The following is a 21,419-nucleotide window of genomic DNA, read 5'->3' as shown; positions in this document are numbered from 1 at the left end:
AATACAGGGAAAAAAACCTATCCTAGGTAGAGGAAAGATGAAGAAGAGAAATGTCACATCTCTGAAGAGAGAAAGTCCTTGGTACAACTAACTGACTTGTAAAAGTCCACTTTTTATAAAAATATACATTTTAGGCTGACACGGAGAAACAAATGAAAGCAAAGCTGCATCTTCACTCCTTCTCCCCAGTGAGTGGCAAAGGATTTATTTGTTGCTATGGAATCAGTCCACTGCATGAGACACCCTCCACGCAAACCAAAGGGGAAGGGTGCTCAGCTGCACCAGCTGTTTTACCATCCTTCAGGAGCCAACTGTAGTTTAATCCTCCTACTTCTCCCTTTCTCCCTGGATTCAATTGGACTTGGTTCATCTTTGAATTAACCTCTTTTAATCCATTTCCTACAAAGAAAGCAAATCCATTGTGGGTAACTAGCTCTGCTGCTCACCACCCAGGCAGTAAACCAAGGGGAGGTGCGTGCCGGCCTCTGCCCAGCCCGGGTGGTGAGAGGGAGGACACAGCAGATGAGGTCTGGTGCCACGGCCCCAGCGCCTCTCTTGGTTCTCTGCAGTCGTGTTAATCCATATCCGTGCGCTGCCGAGTGAACTCCATGCCAACACACTGCTAGTAAACACAAAACGTTCTGGCTACTGTCTTAAGCCCTTACCACGAAGGCTTAAGGTGGCCAAAATGAAGATTTAGGTAAAGAATCAATATTTTACTGCATTTTGATGATGACAGATTTTGGTTCTTGCCACCTGGTCCGTTAATTTGCAAATATTCATACTAAGTGGCATGACACTGTCCCAGGAGTTATGAGAGGGCTATGGTGTTCCTTGTTGTCTTGTCCAATTGCTTACTCTATGAACACACTGATTCTGGAATCTCACGCTTACCCTGGATAGGCGGGGATGGCTGTTGGAGGTACCGCTCGGACCGCACCATATACCGTCCGCCCTCTGCCCCTCAGGTGGGCTCCTCTGAAAGCGGCTGCCGTGGTGGCTGCAGTTGGGTAAGGGAAGCCAGGAACTAAAGGGAGACCCAAAATATGACAGAAATTTCAACATGCATTCAACGGCTGGTATAGTCATAGCATGCTGTGAGCCAATTACAGGAAGGAAGAGAAGCAGATGGCACACAGAACATTCAACCCACCCTCTGCCCTGGGTGTCTGAGTGGAAAAGAAACGCAAGGAGATCCAGCATGCACACGGGTCCCATGCCTCACTGTTCACAAGTCCTGAGAGAGTTTCCTCGGCTCCAGCCCAATTTTGCTTTACAATGAAGCTGGTGAGAGACTCTGAGAACTGCTGTCTTGACAAGGGACAAGACCTCTAACTTCTGTGGACAGTGCGCGTCCGGCTGATGAGCGCTCCGCGATGAAGCACTCTGGTCTCGGAGCATCACTGTGCATATAATAAGCGCTCCTCACAGGATGCTCTTTTTGTATTTTCCTATGGTGTCAACCTTGAAGGCACATACTAGTTTTTAGACATTTCATGTCCTTAGCTTCCTTCCTTTATCTAACGTGTCTAGATGTGCAGGGTGAGAGGGAAACCACTCCTCTCCTGCCGTCACGCATCCTCTCAGAGATGCTGCTTCCACACCCACTGGGCCTGTGTAAAGGGCTCAGGTCACAGTGACGTCAGAGATGCCGAGAGAGCCGAGGATAATCGAGAGCACTGCGGTACGTTCCAGTGCTGCTGGAGAGACGGAGAGGGACTAGCAGGGACACAAGGAGCACACTACACATTCGTCTTTTGTTTTCCTTAATATCAAGCACAGACTAAAATATTCTTCACATGCTCTCACCCTCTCTACATTTCCAACCAGTTTGATTTTGTGGAAATCTTAGTTATTTCTACAAAAATGATGAAAATATTTGTGGAAATCTTGGTGAGGAAGACTGTAGCATGAGTTATACAGGACAGGCACTGTGATCAGATTTATTACCCTTCTTGAGAGTGTACCCTTTTCAGTTATGTATTACACTAGGAACAACCAACCAACCGCCCAACCAACCTAACATATGTTGTTACAATAGTCACAATAGGCAAAGTCCACACCAGGCCGACATAGGCTACTTACTGATTAAGGGAATGTAAGTGTTGATGCCCCCTCTTCCTGATAGGGGCACGGCCGCATCATTGCCTAGGGACACATCTGCTTGAAAGCTGGATGCTGAGTGCATTAAAAAAATGAAAGATGTGAAAAGATTACAAAGGAACAATGAACCGAAAAGCTACAGATACTGCTACAGTTAAATTCCACATGTAAAAACATTCATCTCTACCTGCATATAACTCTGGTCCATATACAGCTCCAACTACTGGGCTTAATTTCCAACCTGAAATGGAAAGAGGACAGTGAGCACTTAAGATTATGTGAGGAACAGGCGCAATCACAATGCATGTCGAGTTGGCTTTGGGTGCCTATTAGCATTTCGTCCTTAAGATACCAGCTTGGGGTCTATATGAGAGGGTGTCTTCAGGCAAGACTAGCACACTTGAAGGGGTAACGGGGGGGCTAGCAGAGTAGGCAGGGGTACACACAGGTTAGGGGTGTGAAGAAATAGAGGAAAAGAAAGAAACTGGGAACAAGGGAGGAAAATGGAGAGGGGATGAGAGGAGGAAAAAGAAGTGAAAATAAATTCTGGGTTTTGGCAGAGTGTTCTCACAGCCCAACCCAGATGGGTATTCTTAGAAAAAGGAAAGAGGGCAGGACACGTGTCATTCTGTACGGCTGCTTTATAAAAGAAAGCCTCTGGTAGAATGCCCCTGGGTTCAATCCCTAGTACCACACATAAGACATCTTCTAACTGAATTCGTATTTGACCTGGATTTTTTTTTTTTTTTAACTCATCTTCTAGTATACCATGCTGATTTTCTGGGTAAACAAAATCTCCTTTCACTGGGATTTACCTTTGGGATTTCAATGGGGTTCACTAAGTAAAAAAACAAAACAAAACAAAAAAGACATACAATAATAGAACCCAAGGCACATTCCTAACTGCAGCACATTCCTTCTGAGGCTTTGACTTGTGATGGGTGTGTTAAGCTAGGCAGGCTTTTCAGATGAAGGACCCTGACTACCACGCAACACTTGCTTTCAGCATTTGTTAAGAATATTCAGACGTGGATGATGTCAATTTTATTTCTTCTTCCCCTTTAAAAAACTCAATATGGTGAGTGTTAAAGAAAATAAACTACTGCACGCTGATAGCAAATGAGCAGAATTCCATATGAAACATTTTATACATAAACACATTCTTTTTACCTACCATTGTGTCATTACTACTCTACAAATATGTGAATGGAAAGAAAAGGCCAATTCTATTAAAAATATTGGATTTAAAAGTAAGCAAAGCATTATTCAAGAGAAAACCCATTACTTCTCAATGGATCCAATTTCCCATTCTGTTGAATGTGCTAATTTCTGTACTCATAGTGTTGGTCTCTCTTATTCTACATCAAATCTTGGTGGAATGTGAATTCAAATCCGCCTTGAATTGTAAGATCATGAATGCTCTGCAATGTTAAATGCCTATAACTCGCCGGGCGTGGTGGCGCACGCTTGTAATCCCCGCGCTTGGGAGGCAGAGACAGGAGGATCGCGCAGGTTCGAAGCCAGCCACGCGCGCTGGTTTAGGAGACCCTGTTTCCAAATAAAAATGTAAAAATAGGTCTGGGAGTGTAGCCCGGAGGTAGAAGGGCTTCCAGGAACCCCAGTACCACCCCCCCAAAAAAATGCCTATAACTTATACAGATACTGAGTAATGTTTCTGCGCAAATTACATGATTCCAGACAACATAAATGAAAATGGACAGAGAAGGCACACAGCACACTCTTCTAGGACTTCTACTGTCGAAGCAACAGTTTTCTGAACATCAGGCTTGAATATTAAAATAATAAAATGGTTACCCTGAAGTGAACTTTTCTTTTGTAGTATTGAGGATGGAGCCCAGGGGCATTTTACCTCCAAGTCACACACCCAGTCCTATTTTTTTATTCTTTATTTTGAAGCAGGGCCTCACTAAGTTGCAGAGAACCTCACTAAGTAGCTGTGGCTGGCAGTGACCTGTGATCCTCCTTTTTTCAGCCTCCCAAGTACTGGGATTGCACCACCACGCCCGGCTTGAAGTGAACTTTTTCTTTCTTACCAATGGCACTATTTTCTGAGCACTTCCTTTCTATCTATACAATGGATGCAGGTTAATAAATTGTCAATAATACTTTGAGTGTTTACTTTTGTAAAATCCATAGTGTACATTGCCAGATGTCATTTGACCTTCACAAAATCCAAAGAGGGAGATAATTACTGTATGTGACTTTGGTCTAGTTCCTTCCTTCCTTCCTTCCTCCCTTCCTCCCCCAGGGGCACTGTACCTCCGAGCTACACCCCAGCCCTAATTTTAAGTCATTTTTTATTTTTGAAACATGGTCTCACTGAGTTGTAAAGGGTCTTGCTAAGTAGCTCATGCTGTCTGTGAACTGCGATCCTCCTGTCTCAGCTTCCCGAATGCTGAGATTACGAGTGTGCGCCACCACGCCTGGCCCAGTACTATATTTCTTTGGGCCTCATTTCCTAAACAATAAGCTGAGAGGGTTGGGTTCTGATGCCTGCCTGCCTCTGTCCCTTCTTCCTTTCTGTACTGGGGATTGAACCCAGGGGCATTCTACCTCTGAGCTATATCTCAGCCCTAGTTTATTTTTTTTCTAAACCAGATCTCACCACTAGGTAGATGATAGTCTCACTACTTGCGGAGACTGTTCTTGAACCTGCAAACTTCCTATCTCAGCCTCCTAAGTAGTGGGATTACAGGTGTGTATCACCATGCCTGGCTGGGTTCTGATGTTTTCTAAAGAGTCTTCTGGGGCTAAAATTCTGTGGTTGCCAATTTGTAGATATGAATATAGAGCCAGATGGGTTAAGAAAATGGTCCAGTGTCACAGATAAAATGCAGTCAAATCTAGAAGTAGAATTTCTGTCCTCTGAAGCCAGGCATGGTGGTGCATGGTTGTAATCCCAGCATTTGGGAGGCTGAGACAGGAGGATCCTGGTTCGCGGACAGCCTCAGCTACTACTTAGTGAGGCCCTTTGCAACTCAGTGAGAACCTGTTTCAAAATAAAGAATAGAAAATAGGGCCAGGGGTGTAGCTCAAAGGTAGAATGCTCTTGGGTCTCACTGAAAAAAAAAAAAAAATCTGTTCTCTGAACTCCTGTCAGGGGGTCTGTTTTGCTATACCATTTCCCCTAAATCTAAAGGAAATTTGACATAGTCTGCCTCTTTTTCCTATTTTGTTTAGGGTGGGTTTTTACCAAAAGTACAGAAACTTGTTTTTGTAAGAGCAGTAAAAATAAGAAAGCAAGAAATAAAGTGGGAGGTGGTACTGATCAAATGGGTAAGGAAATTCAATGTTATGCAGGCAAATTCATGTCATCTTTGTAAAAAGCTAGGCTCAATATATTTAGTAAAGACTTTCTGGGAGCTACTCAATACATTTCTACTTGATTTAGGATTTTGTCTGCATATAAGGCCATGCTACAGCACAGTGGGTTCAATCAACTTAACACTTATTCTAATCAATGTTTCGTGGTACTAAGGATAGAACCCAGGGGCATCATTTTACTTCTGGCTACATCCCCAGCCCTATTTTATTTTGAAAGAGGGTATTGGTAAGTTACTGAGACCTCAAAATTCAGCCCGTGGGGTTTCTCTCCCAAATTTGATCTAAAGAACACCATTTGAAAAATAAATGTGGTACTATGTATAAAAATTGTATTCCATTTTATTTAGAAAACATTAATCTAGACAAAGTCTGACAACTGAAAAAAAGGTCCTTTATAAGGATAATTATTCATGAAATAAACTAAATTTATAGTTATATAACTTATATAACTTGTAATCACAGAATAGAAAATTATATACACATGACTGTTAGATCTAGAATTACAAAAATGATTAAAATATATGTATCCTTTCAACTGATCCCACCTATGCTCAACTTCTCACCTGAGAAGGAATCAGGAGAAGAGTTGGTGGGCATCTAGGGGTCTTATGCCCTCCACATTACAAAGACCTACAGAAGCTGAAAAAGAGACTGCTCGAGAAGGGCCTACGCTGGGTTAACCGGCAACCTCAACTCACATGCTCACACTGGGTAGAAGATGAATGTTAATGAGCACAAAGCACCCCGAGCACCGAGAAGCTGCTTAGTTATAGGAATAAGTAGCCCCCCTCAAGAGAGTTTTGGTTTCTTACCATTTGCATATGGCGTGACCATTTTCTTATTCGTCATTACACGGGCTGTAGCATTATTCACCTAAAAACAGCGAGTAGAAAGAAGGGGCAGGAAGTAGATAGAGCATATTAGGGAATATGAAGTTGTCCATCCAATAACACAGTACTTAATTTAAATGTAAATCTGATAACATTTAGACAAATAATTTAGCAATATATATTAATATATAAAATTTAATCCAAGGCTTATTAAGTGAGGCTAACAAGAGTAAAATGCGTTTCTTGGTTTTCATATGGAAAAATAAGTACTGACATTTCTCAGTACCCTCCCCCCAAATACATTTACAAGGTCTCTGGAGATTCTTAAACAGAAGCCTCGCATTAAGGAAAATATGGGAAAAAAAGTATTCAGGAAACAACGATGTTTGCAAATGAACTTTGAATCTGGTTAATAAAACCAAGGCTTGCCACCTGGGTTATGAAATAAATTAATAAGCAGGTGATAAAACTTGATTTCACCTGTCCTAATGTTCTGCACCTTTTGGTGTTTGTCCAAGATTTTACTGTCAGAGGCTCGTGAACAAGTACAGGAGCTTAATTTCCCATGGTCTTTTCAGGGCCATTTTGAATACTTTACACTATATGGTATTCATTTAAGAATAACGTTTCAGAAGACCTTTAAAGTAGACACTTAGAGAATTGTGAGAATTAATGTTTACTGCTTTTGCTTTACGGTATTCTCTACCTTCATTACAGAGCCCCATTTTTAAATGAGGCATCCTCAGGGCTAAGGTAAGGAAGAGTTACAAAGATGGTGTGGTGGAAGAAGAGGCGGCGAAGCCGGGGTGCAGCAGTCTGGAGCTCCAGGCTGAGAACCCTCGCAAGGAGAGAACAGCCTCGCCACGGAGCTTAAACACTGTCTCACGAGGACCAAAGACAGGCCCATTTGAAAAGGAATTTGAAAATGTGTCTTATTTTGCCTCTTAGAATGTATACTGTGCTAAATTTGTCTTATGAAGAAACCAATTCAGGGTAGAATTGGAACTAAATAAACATCTTAATGCGTCTCTTCTGACTCGTGCAGTGGTCCTCCTGCGTGAGGAATGCTTGAAACCCTGTTTACTCTTGTTTGACCTCCAGATAACACAAACATTTCACATTTACAAAGAGAATGGGAGACAACAATGATGCGACTGAGAGCATGCAGTTAAAACACACACACACAGATAAAAGAAAGAAAAACTTTGGAAAGAGGGGAAAGTGAAGAGCAATAGCTCAGATGAGCTGCAGCGCAGAGCGCAGCCGCACTGGAAAGGGAGGCCGGCCAGAACCAGTCAGAATCTATGTCAGCAGAGACCAAGGCGGCAAGACCAGGGCGAGGCGGGACACAGAGGTGGGCGGGGTGGGGGGCGGGCTGCAGTCAGAGCCACAGACAGTGGTGTGGGGAGAGGGAAAAGTAGGGAAGGAAGAAGGGCGGAAGGTGCGTTAATAAAACCAGCCAAACTGGAGTTCAGTAACTCTGAGTAAGATGTGCAGGGGGAAATCACCACCAAGTCAGTAATCAAACAGCTCAGACTGCTACAAAACAATGTGTACATCCAAAGTCCAGGCGCATGGCTCAAGAGCAGAAAATAAGAGGGGGAAGGAAGAGGAACGACAGATCAAATCACATTTTGTAGTGTTAATGTGAGATGGCAGATGGACTTTTTCTTTCTAAATTGTTTTGTAATTACGTTTTAAAAAGCTTCTTCTCTAGCGCTTTTGTTTCACTTACCGCCATGGGGCACCATCGCCAGCATTTGTGTATAGTTACCATGGAAAGAGTGAGTCAAGTGAAGGGCCCTAAATGCTAGACCATTGGAAAGGGGGAAAAAGCAAAATATGCAGACATCTTACTCAAAGGGTGGCTTTTATATTTAATACTTATAAAAAAAATTGAGAAAGGGGAAAGGAGCCAGTTAACCCTCAGTGCGCAATTAAAAGGGCTGGCGAGTCCCAGGTGGCTGTCTCTGAGCAACCACAGAACTTTCAGACAGCCAGCCCTCACACCCTTCGTTTGAGGATGTTATTCATAAAATTTAGGAATCAACTGTTGAAATTCTGGGCATTGGTTATGTTTAAAAATGACACACGTTTTTTGGGCTCTCTTCTCCCTCCCCACAACCTCCATCATCTTCTGTTTCGTGCTTATTACATGCACATGGAGGCGAACTGGCCTCCCAAGAGAAAGAGGCTATTGGCTGGCCCCTCGATTTACCACAGAACACAATTATAAGCTGGAGAGCTTTTAGACACTTTAAAGTTAGTTTGTTTAGGCGTGATCATAAGAATTCAGTCTTGCAAACTGAAGCAAAGGGGGAAAAATAAAGAGAGCAGAAGGATGAACATTTTGGAGAAGGAAAAAAGTAAATAAAGAACAAATACACACATACACACACAAACACACAAATCAAAATTAAAACCCCAAGCAACCAAAAAAAGAGGGGAGGCAGACAGAAGTGCTATGCTTATACATTTTAGTGCAAGGAGGTGAAGGACAGATACGAACACAGACAAGTGTGCGCGCACACACACACGCAGACAAGACAGGCTCCCAAATGTGAAATAAGTGAGGCAATACAAAAAGAGATAAAAATATAAACCAGAAATTGAATTATTGAAGACATGCACCTCGATTTTACGGCCCTCTACCACGGTGCCGTGTAATTTCTCCCTGGCCCTGTCTGCATCAGCACTATTCTCGAAAGTTACGAACCCGAATCCCTGCATGCAGCGGGAGAAGGGGGGAGAACATGCACAAAGTTATGTTGAAATACTGATCTCTTGGTAACAGAAAAATATCACAGTATGAAACCGACATCAGCAACAACGCAGCGATACTCTCTCCAAGTCACAGCTGTGGTCCATGCACATTGTGTCAAGGGAAACTAACCCAATAAAAGAATAAAGAGCTATAGTAATACCAACAACAGTCATTTAATTAACAACAACAACAATAATAAAATGAAATATAAAGCATGTGAGGCCAGACCAAAATTAAGGTATAGGGTTACTCAGATCAAACCATTCAACCAAGAATCTGAACACTTTTTTAAGATTTTATCTTTCTCTTTCAATGTATGCTCTTAATGTATATCCCCTACGTATTAAAAAGAATTGAATAGACTGTGATATCCCAGATCTATTAGCTCCTGTAGCTGCTACATGAAACCTTACAATTAGGATCCATCATACACTGAGTTTTTAGGTCTGGTCAGTTTAGTCTTCCATTTGCCTGTTATTACTACTAGTTTCCTTTGGGAACAGGACAATTTACGGCACAGTTTTGAGGTATAATTCTGCAGGTAATATATATGGAAAAGGGGACACATACTCTTCTAAGGAAATGGATGTATCTCTAAGTAATGGCCAATTATAATTTTTCTTCAGTGCTAATTTTAAAAAATCAGATTGGCATTTATGGCAAAAATATGTCCAGCTGAATTTCAGGAAACTGCTATCCCCCATCTGCCTAAATTGCACAACTGTCACTATCTATACATCCTATTTCATGTGTTGGTAATTTCCCACATATGGGGACAATTAGTTTAAGAGGAGCTAGAGCTACATTAGAGGCACCAGTTGTACACTATTCAACAGGGAGAGGATACCATAAAACAACAGTATAGCTGCTGCAACGAGGTAAGGACTATTTTGTCCTTTACAGGTGCTACAAAAACAGGCAGCCACGAGCCGAGGGGGTGACCACTTCCCTCTGCTCACTCCATCATGCTATGCATTTTGGCATCAGCAGGACTGACCCTATACTTACGTGACTATTTCATAAAGCATTACACTAGCTTTATTCTGCCCTACCTTTTCACTATGCAACTATAATCTTGCAAGTAATTTCTCAAGTTATTTAAAGATATAAATTTGTAGGATTTTCTGGAGAGTCATAGTCTAATAGATAGCTCTGTTGTAACGCTAGCATTTCCTGGACATTCACTGTAGGATAACCCGGATCCTTTAATTTTACTGAGGTTCTGTCTTGCCACTGAATGGCATGAACATGCCTTTCTTTAATCATGATCTCTTTTGAAAAAAAAATTTACTGGTGCATTGTAATTATACATGCTAGTGATACACTGATATACTAACAATGTTATCTGGTCTCACGAAACATGGTCTTAACTAAGACGGTAAGCATGGTAAGCAGTACTTTTTTTGTGTGTGTGGAACTGAGGATTGAACTCGACTCTCTACCACTGAGCTCCACCTCCAGTGCTGTTTTAACAGGGTCTCATGAGGTTGATGAGGGCTTACACCTGCAATGCTTCTGTCTGAGCCTCCCAAGTGCCAAGATTGTAAGTATATACCATGCCTGTAAGTATATACAAATGATGTACTACATCATTTATTCATTTATTTATTTTCCATACCAGGATTAAACCCAGGGGCATTCTACTTCTGAGCTACATCCCCAGCCTTGTTTTTTACTCTTTATTTTAAAACAGGGTATCACTAAGTTGTGGAGGGACTAAGTAGCTGAGGCTAGCCTCAAGCCTGCAATCTCCCTGTGTCAGCCTCTCAAGTTCTAGGATTACAAACGTGTACTACCATGTCTGCATCTTTTAAAAATGATTTTATAAAAACAACTCTATTATTTTTGTTTGTTTGTTTGTTTTTTGTTATTTTTTGTTTTTTGTTTTGGTGGTACTGGGGTTCCTGGAAGCCCTTCTACCTCTGGGCTACACTCCCAGACCGATTTTATATTTTTATTTGGAGACGGTCTCTTAAGCCAGCGCGGCTGGCTTCGAACCTGCGCGATCCTTCTGTCTCCGCCTCCCAAGCGAGGGGATTACAATCGTGCGCCACCACGCCCGGCTAACTATTGTTTTGAAAGATCTGATTACTCAGCATTCTAAATTATTATTATGGGTGTGTGGTATTTGGAGGATTCCAGTGGACTATCTACTCACAATTTGGAGATCACTATAAATGCCCTAGAAAGTATAATGCTTAGCTGGTAGAAATTTTAAGGTGTATGTTGCTCGCAATGGAACACTATGGGTAATTTAATACTCTTGTATAGGATATATAAGTCTGTTGGAAATATCAATGGGAACATTTTCAGAAGCACACTTTGATATCCTTGTCAGCCACCTGCCACCTCAGGCAGACCCAGGCACGCTAGCACCTACGGCGCGGCTGGTCACTACCAGCATCTCTACATGACAATATAGTTGAGTCACTACTAAGTGGAGACTACTACCTAGGTTTTAAACTTAGCTTTGTGACTGTCTACATATATTACACACCCTTATGTAAACCATGTATACTTATTTATCTTCTAAAATACAACCATGGAGTAGGAAGGATTTACCTGCTGGCTTTATTTTTAAGATAAAGAAACTGAGTCAAAATAAGGCGCCCAAGGGTATAGAGTTATAAGCTTTTCAAGTCTAAGCACAGAATTCTATAAACGACATCAGTTCCCATACTGGCCGTCCCTCCCCAACTCTAACTGTGAAATGCCTTCTATAACCTTCCTTTCCAGAATGGCTGGGGAAGCATCAGCAGTGACACAGCAACTGTATCCAAAAGAACAGAGGATAGTGTCAGAAGCACTGATACTGTTTGGTCAGGAAACGACCAGGTTTAACATTAATGTCTATTTGTGTAATATTTTCTCAATAACATTATTTTGGAACAGATTTGCATTTTCAAATGTTTTAAAAGTGTTTTATAAAGAAAGGTGCTTATACACCAATGGATGCGCTAATCAAAGCACTAAAGACATAAAGCGATTTTTACAAGCATCTCTTTCTAGGGTTAACAGAAAAAGAAGGCCTGATTGATGCTTTGGGATGCCCTAACATGAAACACAGAGGTGTGTGTGTGCATGCCTGCCTGCCTTCCTTCCTTCCTTTTGCAGTACTGGGGATGGAACCCAGGGCATTCTACCTCCCTACCTCTGAGCTCAACCTCCAGCCCTATTTTTTATTCTTTATTTTGAAACAAGGTCTGAGTTGCAAAGGGCCTTACTAAGTAGCTGAGGCTGGCCTTGAACCCGGATCCTTATGTCTCAGTCTTCCAAATGCTGGAATTACAAGTGTGCACCACCACGGCTGGCTTATTTCTTTCTTTTGAAGATTAATAGCACTGTGGTAGGCAGGAACAATGAATCCTGAAGTTGTCCATGTCTTAATCCCTGGAACCAGGAAATATGTCACCTTCTATGACAAGAGATTCTGTAGGTATGATGAGATTCCTGATCCTGAGATAGGGAGATTACCTTGGATGATCCCCATGGGCCCAATGGCATCCCCAGGGTACTTATAAGCAAAAACAAGAAGTAGCAGAGCCAGAATCTGATTGTAGCCAACTGAGGAGGATCTGACCAGCCATGGCTGTTCTCCAAACCAGAAAGGGGCTCCAGCCTGAGGAATATGCACGGCCTTCAGAGCTCAAAAGGGCAAGGATTCTCTCTAGGAGCTGCAGGAGGAACAGACCAGTGCTGAAGCTAGACCAGTAAGGCCCACTTCAAATTCTGAGCTCCAGAATTATGAGGTAATACAGGTGGGATTTTAAGTGTTCAGTAACACAGGTGGTATGAGTACTGTACATACCACTCAGAATTTAAAGTCCAAAATTAAGAATGGGAAAGGTACAACTATAAATTTTAGACTATTGTTCTTAAATACTTCTCTTTCATGTTGAAACTTTTTAAAATTGGTAGTACAGGTATATACCAAGTAGATATAATCTGTAACATAGATTTAATCTCAAACCCCAAACAAGAAAATATTTAGGTCTGAAAAAACTTTATCTAAACTCTCATTAATAAACACAGGTAAACAAAATGTAAACTTTTCATTAAAAAGTGATGTTGGCACATTTTCTTTCCTAGTACTATTCGAGAGAAATATGAGACACACGTGTAAAATTTTCTAATAGTCACATTAAATAGAAGTAGGTGAAACTATATTTTTATTTTTTTTTGGTGGTACTAGGGATTGAACCCTGGGGCATTCTACCTCTGAGCCACGCCCCCAGCCCTATTTTTTATTCTTAATTTTGAAACAGGGTTTCACCAAGTTAAGAGAGCCTCTCTAACTAAATACCTGAGGTTGGCCTTGAACCTGTGATCTTCCTGTCTCAGCCTCCCAAGTACTGGGATTGCAAGCGTGCGCCACCACGCCCGGCTTAGGTGAAACTAATTTTAATGACATATTTATTTAATATGACAATTACAACATATAATCACTTTAACATGGCATTAATATAAAAACATCATTGGTGAGATGCTTAAGGTCCTATTTTGTGCTAAATCATTGAAATTTGGTATGGACTTTACACTTAAAGTACATTTCAGTTACGATCTCCACATTTCCAATACGCAGTGGGGCCACCCTACTGAACGATGCAGGTCTCTATACTATTATTGTGGTTCTCAGTCCCCAAGGTCTATATTAGTATTTTATGTTCAAAATTTAATTACACTGGTGTTGCATTAGTGATTGACCAGCATCTTAGCTATCTTTAAGAAACAGAGAAATGGTTTACTAGGTATGTGGCTGTGGTTTAGGCTTTTGCTGAGTGAAACAGTACTTCCATCACCTGTCAGTGATATCCACTTATCAAGAACCTTAGAGGAACCAAGTAACTGTTACCTTTTTAGTCTGGCCTCAGGCTGCAATAAATAACAAGCTATAGGATGAGCACTGGAAACATATTTTTAATTTGTATAATCTTTGAATTTTTCCATCTCAGAAAAATGAGAAAGAAAATTTACCATGTAACTTTTAAGGGAGAAATCAAAAGCAGACGGATCTCCTGGGTATGGCCAGAACACAAAAATTAAAAAAAATAAATAAATAAAAGAAAAATAAAACTAAAGCCCATAAAATGGTAACAAAAGAAAAAAAAAAAACTAAGCCGTTTGGAAACATGCACTGTTACTTCAGTTTCAAGTATAATGGAAAACATTTCACATCAGCATTAGCTATCAATTTTACTGAAAATCATAAAGGCCTACATAGTGCAACTTCAAGTAATACATATTTACCATAGTTTGAAAGAAATAAGTTAGGGTAACTGGGAAGAAAGGACATCACATTGCTTGTGTTTGAGGACTGAGAAGACTGGTCTCATGTTCTCTAGCTCCAGCCTAGACTGAAGCCAGCCCTAACCTCAGGTCCATGGGTAGAAACCCCCGAGAGCAGTAATGAGCACACAGCCACCAGGCCTGCTGCAAATGCCAGTCACTCCTGCTGTGCTCCTGTACGTAGTGGCTCTGATGCCTGGCCCTGCGTGAAAGGCGAGGGACCACTACATGCTCAGTGTCTAAAGTACCTGTCCCTGCCAAGGCACATGCAAACCAAAAGTACTTCGATAAAGCCTTATGGAAAATAAAAATGTCAGAGTCTGTGTATTTTTTTTTTTTTTTTTTGGTGGTACTGGGGATGGAACCCTTCTACCTCTGGGCTACACTCCCAGACCTATTTTTTATATTTTATTTGGAAACAGGGTCTCTAAAGCCAGCGCAGCTGGCTTTGAACCTGCGCGATCCTCCTGTCTCGGCCTCCCAAGCATGGGGATTACATGCGTGCCCACCACGCCCGGAGAGTCTGTGTATTTCTTTACTTAATAAGCTTGATACTTATCCTGAAGAACTATTGTGGTGGGTGATAGTAAATATGATGGGGGAAAGTCTCAAGTCCAATAACAGAATAAACTTCAGAAAAGTACATTTTCTGTCATTAAAAGACTCTAGGCAGAGCTGGGTGTAATCCCAGGATTTGGGAGGCTGAGATAGGAGGAGAGCTGGTTCATGGCCAGCCGCAGGAACATAGTGTGAGGTCCTCTGCAACTAGTGAGACCCTGCTTCAAAATTAAAAATAAAATAAATTAGGGCTGGTAGCTTAGAGGTAGAATGTCCTGGGGGGGGGGGGGGGAGAGAGAGAGAGAGAGAGAGAGAGAGAGAGAGAGAGAGAGAGAGAGAGAGAGAGAGAAGAGAAGAGAAAAAAGAGTAGAAAAGAACTTCAAGGTTAAGAATACTGGTGAGCCGGGTATGGTAGTGCATGTGTATAATCCCAGTACTTGGGAGTACCTCAGAGTACTGGAGAACTGCAGGTTCAAGGCCAGCCCCAGCAACTTAAGTGAGCTCCTTAGCAACCTAGGCAACCTAGAATGATTTTTTTTTCTTCTTCAAAATAAAAAATAAAAATGCTGGGGGTGCAGCTCAGAAGCTGAATACCCTTGGGGAGAGCCAGGCGTGGTGGCCCACACTTGGAATCCCAGTACTTGGGAGGCTGAGACAGGAGGCTCCGGGTTCTTGGCCAGCCTCAGCAACTTAGTAAGGCCCTCTGCAACTTAGTGAGACCTTGTTTCAAAAAAAGAATACAAAAATAGTACTAAAGCTGTAGGATGGTAGAATGCCCCTGGGTTCAATCTCCAGCATCACAAAACAAACAAACAAATAAATGCAGAATACCCTTGGGCTCAATCCCTGGTACAATAGGGGAGGGGGTGGAGTAAAGTGAACGTTATTTAGGGTTCTGTTTAAGATTCTGCGTAAGACAAAGGAATAGAAGGAAATACATGAGACCATCAGCAGCAGCCATTCTCTTCAATAGATTATATATCCTTTTTTTTCCTTTCTGATATTCCTTAAGGGCCATATTTTCCCTTTAAAAGGGTGCTTTTTAAGTCATTATTCAAAGGAAGAGAGTGGCACTCTAGTTTACTGTTCAAACTGAGATACTCTGAGGGAGAAAGGGGACATTACTAATAATTATGTTAAGACAAGAGGTAAAACCTGAATGTGGTGATGTGCATCTTTAATCCCAGTACTTGGGAAGCTGAGACCAGAAAACGTCAGATTTGCGGACAGCCTCAGCAATAAGCAAGACTCCCAGCAAACTTAGCAAGGCCCTGTTTCAAAAAACAAAAAATAAAAAGGGGTCGGGGGTATACCTCGGAGGTAGAATCCTTAGTGTCACAGAAAAAAATAAGAAAAAGGAAGAGGGTGGTCGTGGCAGTGTAACGCTGCTTATCTATGGTTTCAAGTGGCTATAGCCTCATTATTAAAACAAAAAGGTAAAGAGGTGATTTTGGTTTTGGAGCGATTTGATCAAATGCTGATTTACAATAAGTACTGCTTATCTCAGACTTGTCTTTTAATTAGTTTTTCCATTACTCTTTAACAAAATTCAATAAAGCTAACAGTTAAAACAATAAGATTACATAAAGTCTCCTTTTCTCTGGTTCAAGACATACTGTAATTTTATAGTCAACTCCAAACATACAAAAGAATTGAGAAATTAAACCTAATTCCCCTAAAGAAAATCTCTTTTTAATTTCTCTTAGGTAGATCCCAGAGGAAGCGTCTTTGGGGCTCTCTCAGCAGCCTCAGGGCATGTGCTTCCGGGAGGGTGAGGGCTGAACGCGTTTGGTCTCAGTCCTTGAAGGCTGATCAGGGCTCCATGAACCCTGGGCTTTGTTTTCAATGTGCTTACCAATTAGTACTCAGTCTGTCTACCTGGAAGCAGCCCCAAAACAGGAGGGAGCATGTAAGGGAGGGAAGGCAGTAGCATGTGCCTTTAGGTTCCCCAAAGGAAAAAGGAAGCCATATATTGTTTTAATTTTTTTAACTTTCATTGGTGCATTGTATTCATACATCCCAATTAGTCCTTACTCAACTCCTACCCCCCCTTCCCCTCCCTCCTCCTCATGTTTAGTTTAGTGACTGACGTTGAGATATTTGTTAATGTACATCATGTGCATTAGAGAATTAAATGAAAAGTATGGAGCTGGGCATAGTGGCACACACCTCTAATCCCAGGACTTGGGAGGCTGAGACAGGAGGACCACAGGTTCAAAGGCAGCCTCAGCAAGCAGTGAGACTCTCACCAACCTACTGAGACCCCGTTTCAAAGTAAAAAATTTGGCGCTGGGCGTGGTGGCGCACACGTGCAATCCCCGTGCTTGGGAGGCGGAGACAGGAGGATTGCACAGGTTCGAAGCCAGCCTCGCCGGTTTAAGAGACCTTGTTTCCAAATAAAAATATAAAAAATAGGTGTCTGGGAGTGTAACCCAGAGGTAGAAGGGTTTCCAGGAACCCCAGTACTACCAACAAGCAAACAAACAAATAAAATAAAAAATTAGAAATAATAATAAATAAAAAATTGGTTGGGGATGTAGCTCTAAGGTAGGCAGTCCCTGGGTTCAATCCGCAGGAGCACGTGTGTGCACGTGCACACATATGTAGAAATAATTGGATCAGGCAAATTTAGCAATGTTTGGCAGTAGGCAAATCCTTGAAGCCGAGGAGAGAAACCTGAATGAAGAAGATCAGTTTCCTGTGCCTAATGACAAGAGTCAAATTATTTCCTTGGTCAGGAGCAAGTCCTCAGCGCCTGGTGAAACTGCACCGGGCTTCCGGATGCTACAGTCTAGTTACGGCTATTTTAAGTGCACACACTTAAAACCAAAATCATCTAAGCTTTTAGATAAGCAGTGCGGTCAATAATCTTTACATATCTATTTTACATTTATGTACTTTCCACTTTGCAAGCAAGGCATTTTCCCACCTTGTAGCTAAAACGTCACAAAAAATAATTGCAAAAATAATTGCAAACTATGTTACAAAGAAGTAGAACTCTACTGTGAGGAAAAATAAGCACAAACAGTTTTACTGGTTGAGGTTAATAGATGTCACTTTAAAAATACTTACCAAGTTAAGGGCTGGAGAGAGTTCTGTACAGACATATTAATCTTTTTTGTTTTAACTGAAAACTGGAAGCTTAGAGTAAAATTACCTTTTTAATAATTAACAAATAATTATTACAGTCAGAGTTATTAGTGTGGGTACATTCTATAAAGGAAGGCAATAATAATCAGGAGCATTGGAACAGTGGGCACATTTGTATTCATGCAGATGGAGGCATGGGTATGTATATGTATGTTATCAACTTCCAAAGCATGGTCATTTGGAATATAACTTGAGGAGAGGTAAACAGTAACTCATTTACTGGTTTTATTTAGCTTTTCCTCAAATCTTATTCTTAGGAGATTTAATCACAGCCAAGAGCTATTTTCAAAGTTCAGCAGAGGTGATCGAATGAAAATTAAATATTGCTAATTAATAGGGAAAATAATTTTTAATTAAAACTCCAGTTCTTTTTTTTTGGTTCTGGAGATTGTCTACAGAATTTGACTCCCCCAGTTTTCTCTCTCTTTAAACTAAGCAGGTGCAGGCCGCCCCAGGTGATCAAGCCTGCCACCCCTCCCCTCCTGTCCTCCCCCCACCCTGTCTCCCCCCAGCTTCTCCTGCTCCCCATCACCTCCCAATTTAAGCAGGTGGGTATGTGGGATACTTTTATAAAGGCCTGGAAAACTGCTTATGCTTTCCTGAATACCTACTATTTAAAATAAAACAAGATTCAAAAAGACAGCAAGCACACTTGATATTGAAATGGGGCTTACCTTAGAGCCACGCTCATTAAAGATTATTTCTACATCTAGGATTTTGCCAAACTGCTGCAGAGACAAAAATAAAAACATTTATTTATGGTTAGTTTTTTATCCACCTGCTTTACAGGGTTCTGAAGAAAAAAAAAAAAAAGCAAGTTTCTTTTTCTTTAAACTGGCATTATTAACATCTGCATCCCAGTGACTTTGCCCACGACTGAGCGGATGGCTCCCATCACCCTTTCTCACCCCAGTCACTAGTGCGTCGTCCACTTCCACCTGTCGAAGCCACTGTCCAAAGCTATGTGTGGTGCACTTTTTCTTTTCTTTTTTGTGGTACTGGGATGGAATCCAAGGGCATTCTATCTCTGAGCTACACCCCCAGCCCTATTTTTCATTCTTTATTTTGAAACCGGGTTTCACTGAGTTGTGGAGGACCTCACTAAGTAGCTGAGGCTGTCCATGAACCATGATCCTGCTGTCTCAGCCTCCCGAATGCGGGAATTACAAGTGTGCGCTACCAAGCCCAGTTCATGGTATACTTTTTCATGTGGTGATTTTTCTAACTATTGCTCTCAATTTTTAAATGTCTTATTTTTATTTTTACTTTTGGTACTAGGGATTAAACTCCGGGGCATCCTATCTTTGATCTCTACCACTAGTCCTATCTTATTTTCATTTTAAAGCAGGCTCTTGCTAGGCACCACTTGCCTAGTCTGCCCTCAAACCTGCAACCTCCTGTCTCAGCCCCCCAGTTTAGGATTACAGGCATGTGCCACCACGCTTGGCTAAATGTCTTAGCTTTAAAAAGTAAATCCTTTTAAGTAGAATGATGCACTGTTGAAGACTATCTTTCCTTCTCCTTTTTACCTGAAAAAATTTTGTACATAAATCATATTCACTACATAGAAATTTGAAAATATAAACAAAAAGGGAAAGGGAGAACAGAAACTAAAGACCACCTACAATCCCACCGTCTCAGCATTTCTGGTGCACGGCTTCTCAGGCTTTCACTAAGACATTCGACATAAGTAACTACAGACGCCAGATGCACTCCACGTATTATCATTTTTTAAATTTAGCAATAGATTACCAACATCTCTCCACCCTGACAAATGTGTGTGTGTGTGTCTGTTACCATTTCCATAGGTCACATGCTATTCCACCATAATTTTTTTGACATTAAGTATGATTTCATTTATTTGCCATCTTAGATAGTTCTTCAAAAACATCAAGAACATTTTTAGTGTGTGTGTGGTACTGGGGATGGAACCAGTACCATCCCCCGTAATGGTTCCATCTACCTCCAAGCTACACCCCCGGTCCTATTTTTTAGTCTTTATATATATTTTATTTATTTAAAATAAATTTTAGTCTTTATATTTTTTAAAACAGGGTCTCACTGAGTTGCAAGGGGCCTCGCTAAGTAGCCGAGGCTGGCCGTGAACCACGATCCTCCTGTGTCAGCCTCCCAAATGCTGGGATTACAAGCGTGGCTCAAGAACATTTTAAGTAACAACTCTGCTTAGTAATTAAATATTTTAACATTCTGAAACCAAGCAAAACTAAAGACACAAAACCTACACTATGCTACTGTTAGTTTGCTAAACTGCCAACCGAAGGGATTATAAAATGCACGTCATTTGAAGGGAGGTGTGTGTAAGAGGACAAAACAGCTCTAATCAGTATCTGGCTGCAGAGAACTGAGAGTATGTGTAATAACTGTTCAAATATCTTTATGGCTCAATCTTCCCGCAGAGCGCTGGCTTCATACTCTATTTAATTTCATTTCACTTGGACTTCAAATTTTGGAAAATGTGAATCAACGGAAAAGACCACAGTGCAAACATGCTTTTCTACTGCACTGAATTATCACTCTCTTTCCACTTGAGTTTTAAGCACCCAGGTTTTCTAGAAGATGACACCAAGGCTTGATTTCAGTCTCACCATTTAACAGAAAATCAGGGCTGGGTATGGTGGCACATGCCTGCAATCCCAGCACGTGGGAGGATCACAGGTTTGAGATAGCTCAGCAACTTAGTGAGACTCTCAGACTCACAGCAACCTAACAAGACCCTGTTAAATAAAAAAGGACGGGGTGTAGCATGGAGGTAGAATGCCCCTTAGTTAAAGCCCATTACTGCCCCACAATTAAAAAAAGAGAAAACTATTTTATTTTAGCGAAGAGGGCATATACTTTTATTTTTATAACGACTCTATAAAAGTGTGATTAGTATATGGTACTTCAGAGTTTGTTCTGTTTGACATTTTGTATTGCATTCTTGTAACATCTTTCTAGAGGAAAGTTTGCATTCCTTTTATGGTTAAGGAAGTAGGGCTGAAAGAAGCTACTTGTCAAGATTACAAAGCTAATAAAATGAGAGCATGCTAGCTGCACTCTTTACCAGCGCTACTGTTCCCCTAAGTCACAGGCATGAAGCAAGAAAACAGCAACCAGGGGTCCCTTACAGGAAAGCTCCCTTCCACTGTATGCTTATGGGAGGCACAGCACAGTTCAAGAGCTCTCTACTGGTCTGGCAGAACTGACTCTTGAGAAAATGCACCCCTGACAGATGAGAATGAGCTCCCTTCTCACGGACTCAGACTAAGGGTCTCTATTATGCTTGACGATTCAGAAGAGAACTTAGTAACTCATGCTCTCAGGAGGTGTCAACCCAGATGTGACCTGGTCCTTTACTGTCCTTTCTACTTTCTCTTGTTACC

At 41.4% G+C, this 21,419-nt stretch overlaps 1 protein-coding gene across 37 annotated transcripts in view; it reads right to left on the bottom strand.

The window, feature by feature from the left end:
- The window catches only part of RBFOX2 (RNA binding fox-1 homolog 2), a gene marked incomplete at its 5' end in the record, with an annotated part of 286,161 nt that overhangs the window by 17,218 nt on the left and 247,524 nt on the right, over positions 1–21,419 (bottom strand). For 19 of the 37 annotated variants that reach the window (XM_080705579.1, XM_080705611.1, XM_080705610.1 and 16 more), the window contains 6 exons: positions 895–1,027; positions 2,086–2,178; positions 2,291–2,344; positions 6,261–6,321; positions 8,910–9,002; positions 18,711–18,764. In XM_080705579.1, the coding sequence (XP_080561705.1) occupies positions 895–1,027; positions 2,086–2,178; positions 2,291–2,344; positions 6,261–6,321; positions 8,910–9,002; positions 18,711–18,764 (488 nt within the window). Of the gene's footprint in view, positions 1–894; positions 1,040–2,085; positions 2,179–2,290; positions 2,345–6,260; positions 6,322–8,909; positions 9,003–18,710; positions 18,765–21,419 lie in introns of all 37 variants that reach the window. The other 18 variants (XM_080705587.1, XM_080705592.1, XM_080705596.1 and 15 more) reach the window with 6 other exon arrangements.

Source organism: Muscardinus avellanarius (genome assembly GCF_963383645.1).
Source record: "Muscardinus avellanarius genome assembly, chromosome: 11".
Lineage (NCBI taxonomy): Eukaryota > Metazoa > Chordata > Mammalia > Rodentia > Gliridae > Muscardinus > Muscardinus avellanarius.
Note: the sequence above shows the minus strand (reverse complement) of the source record. Positions and strands in the feature narration are given on the sequence as shown.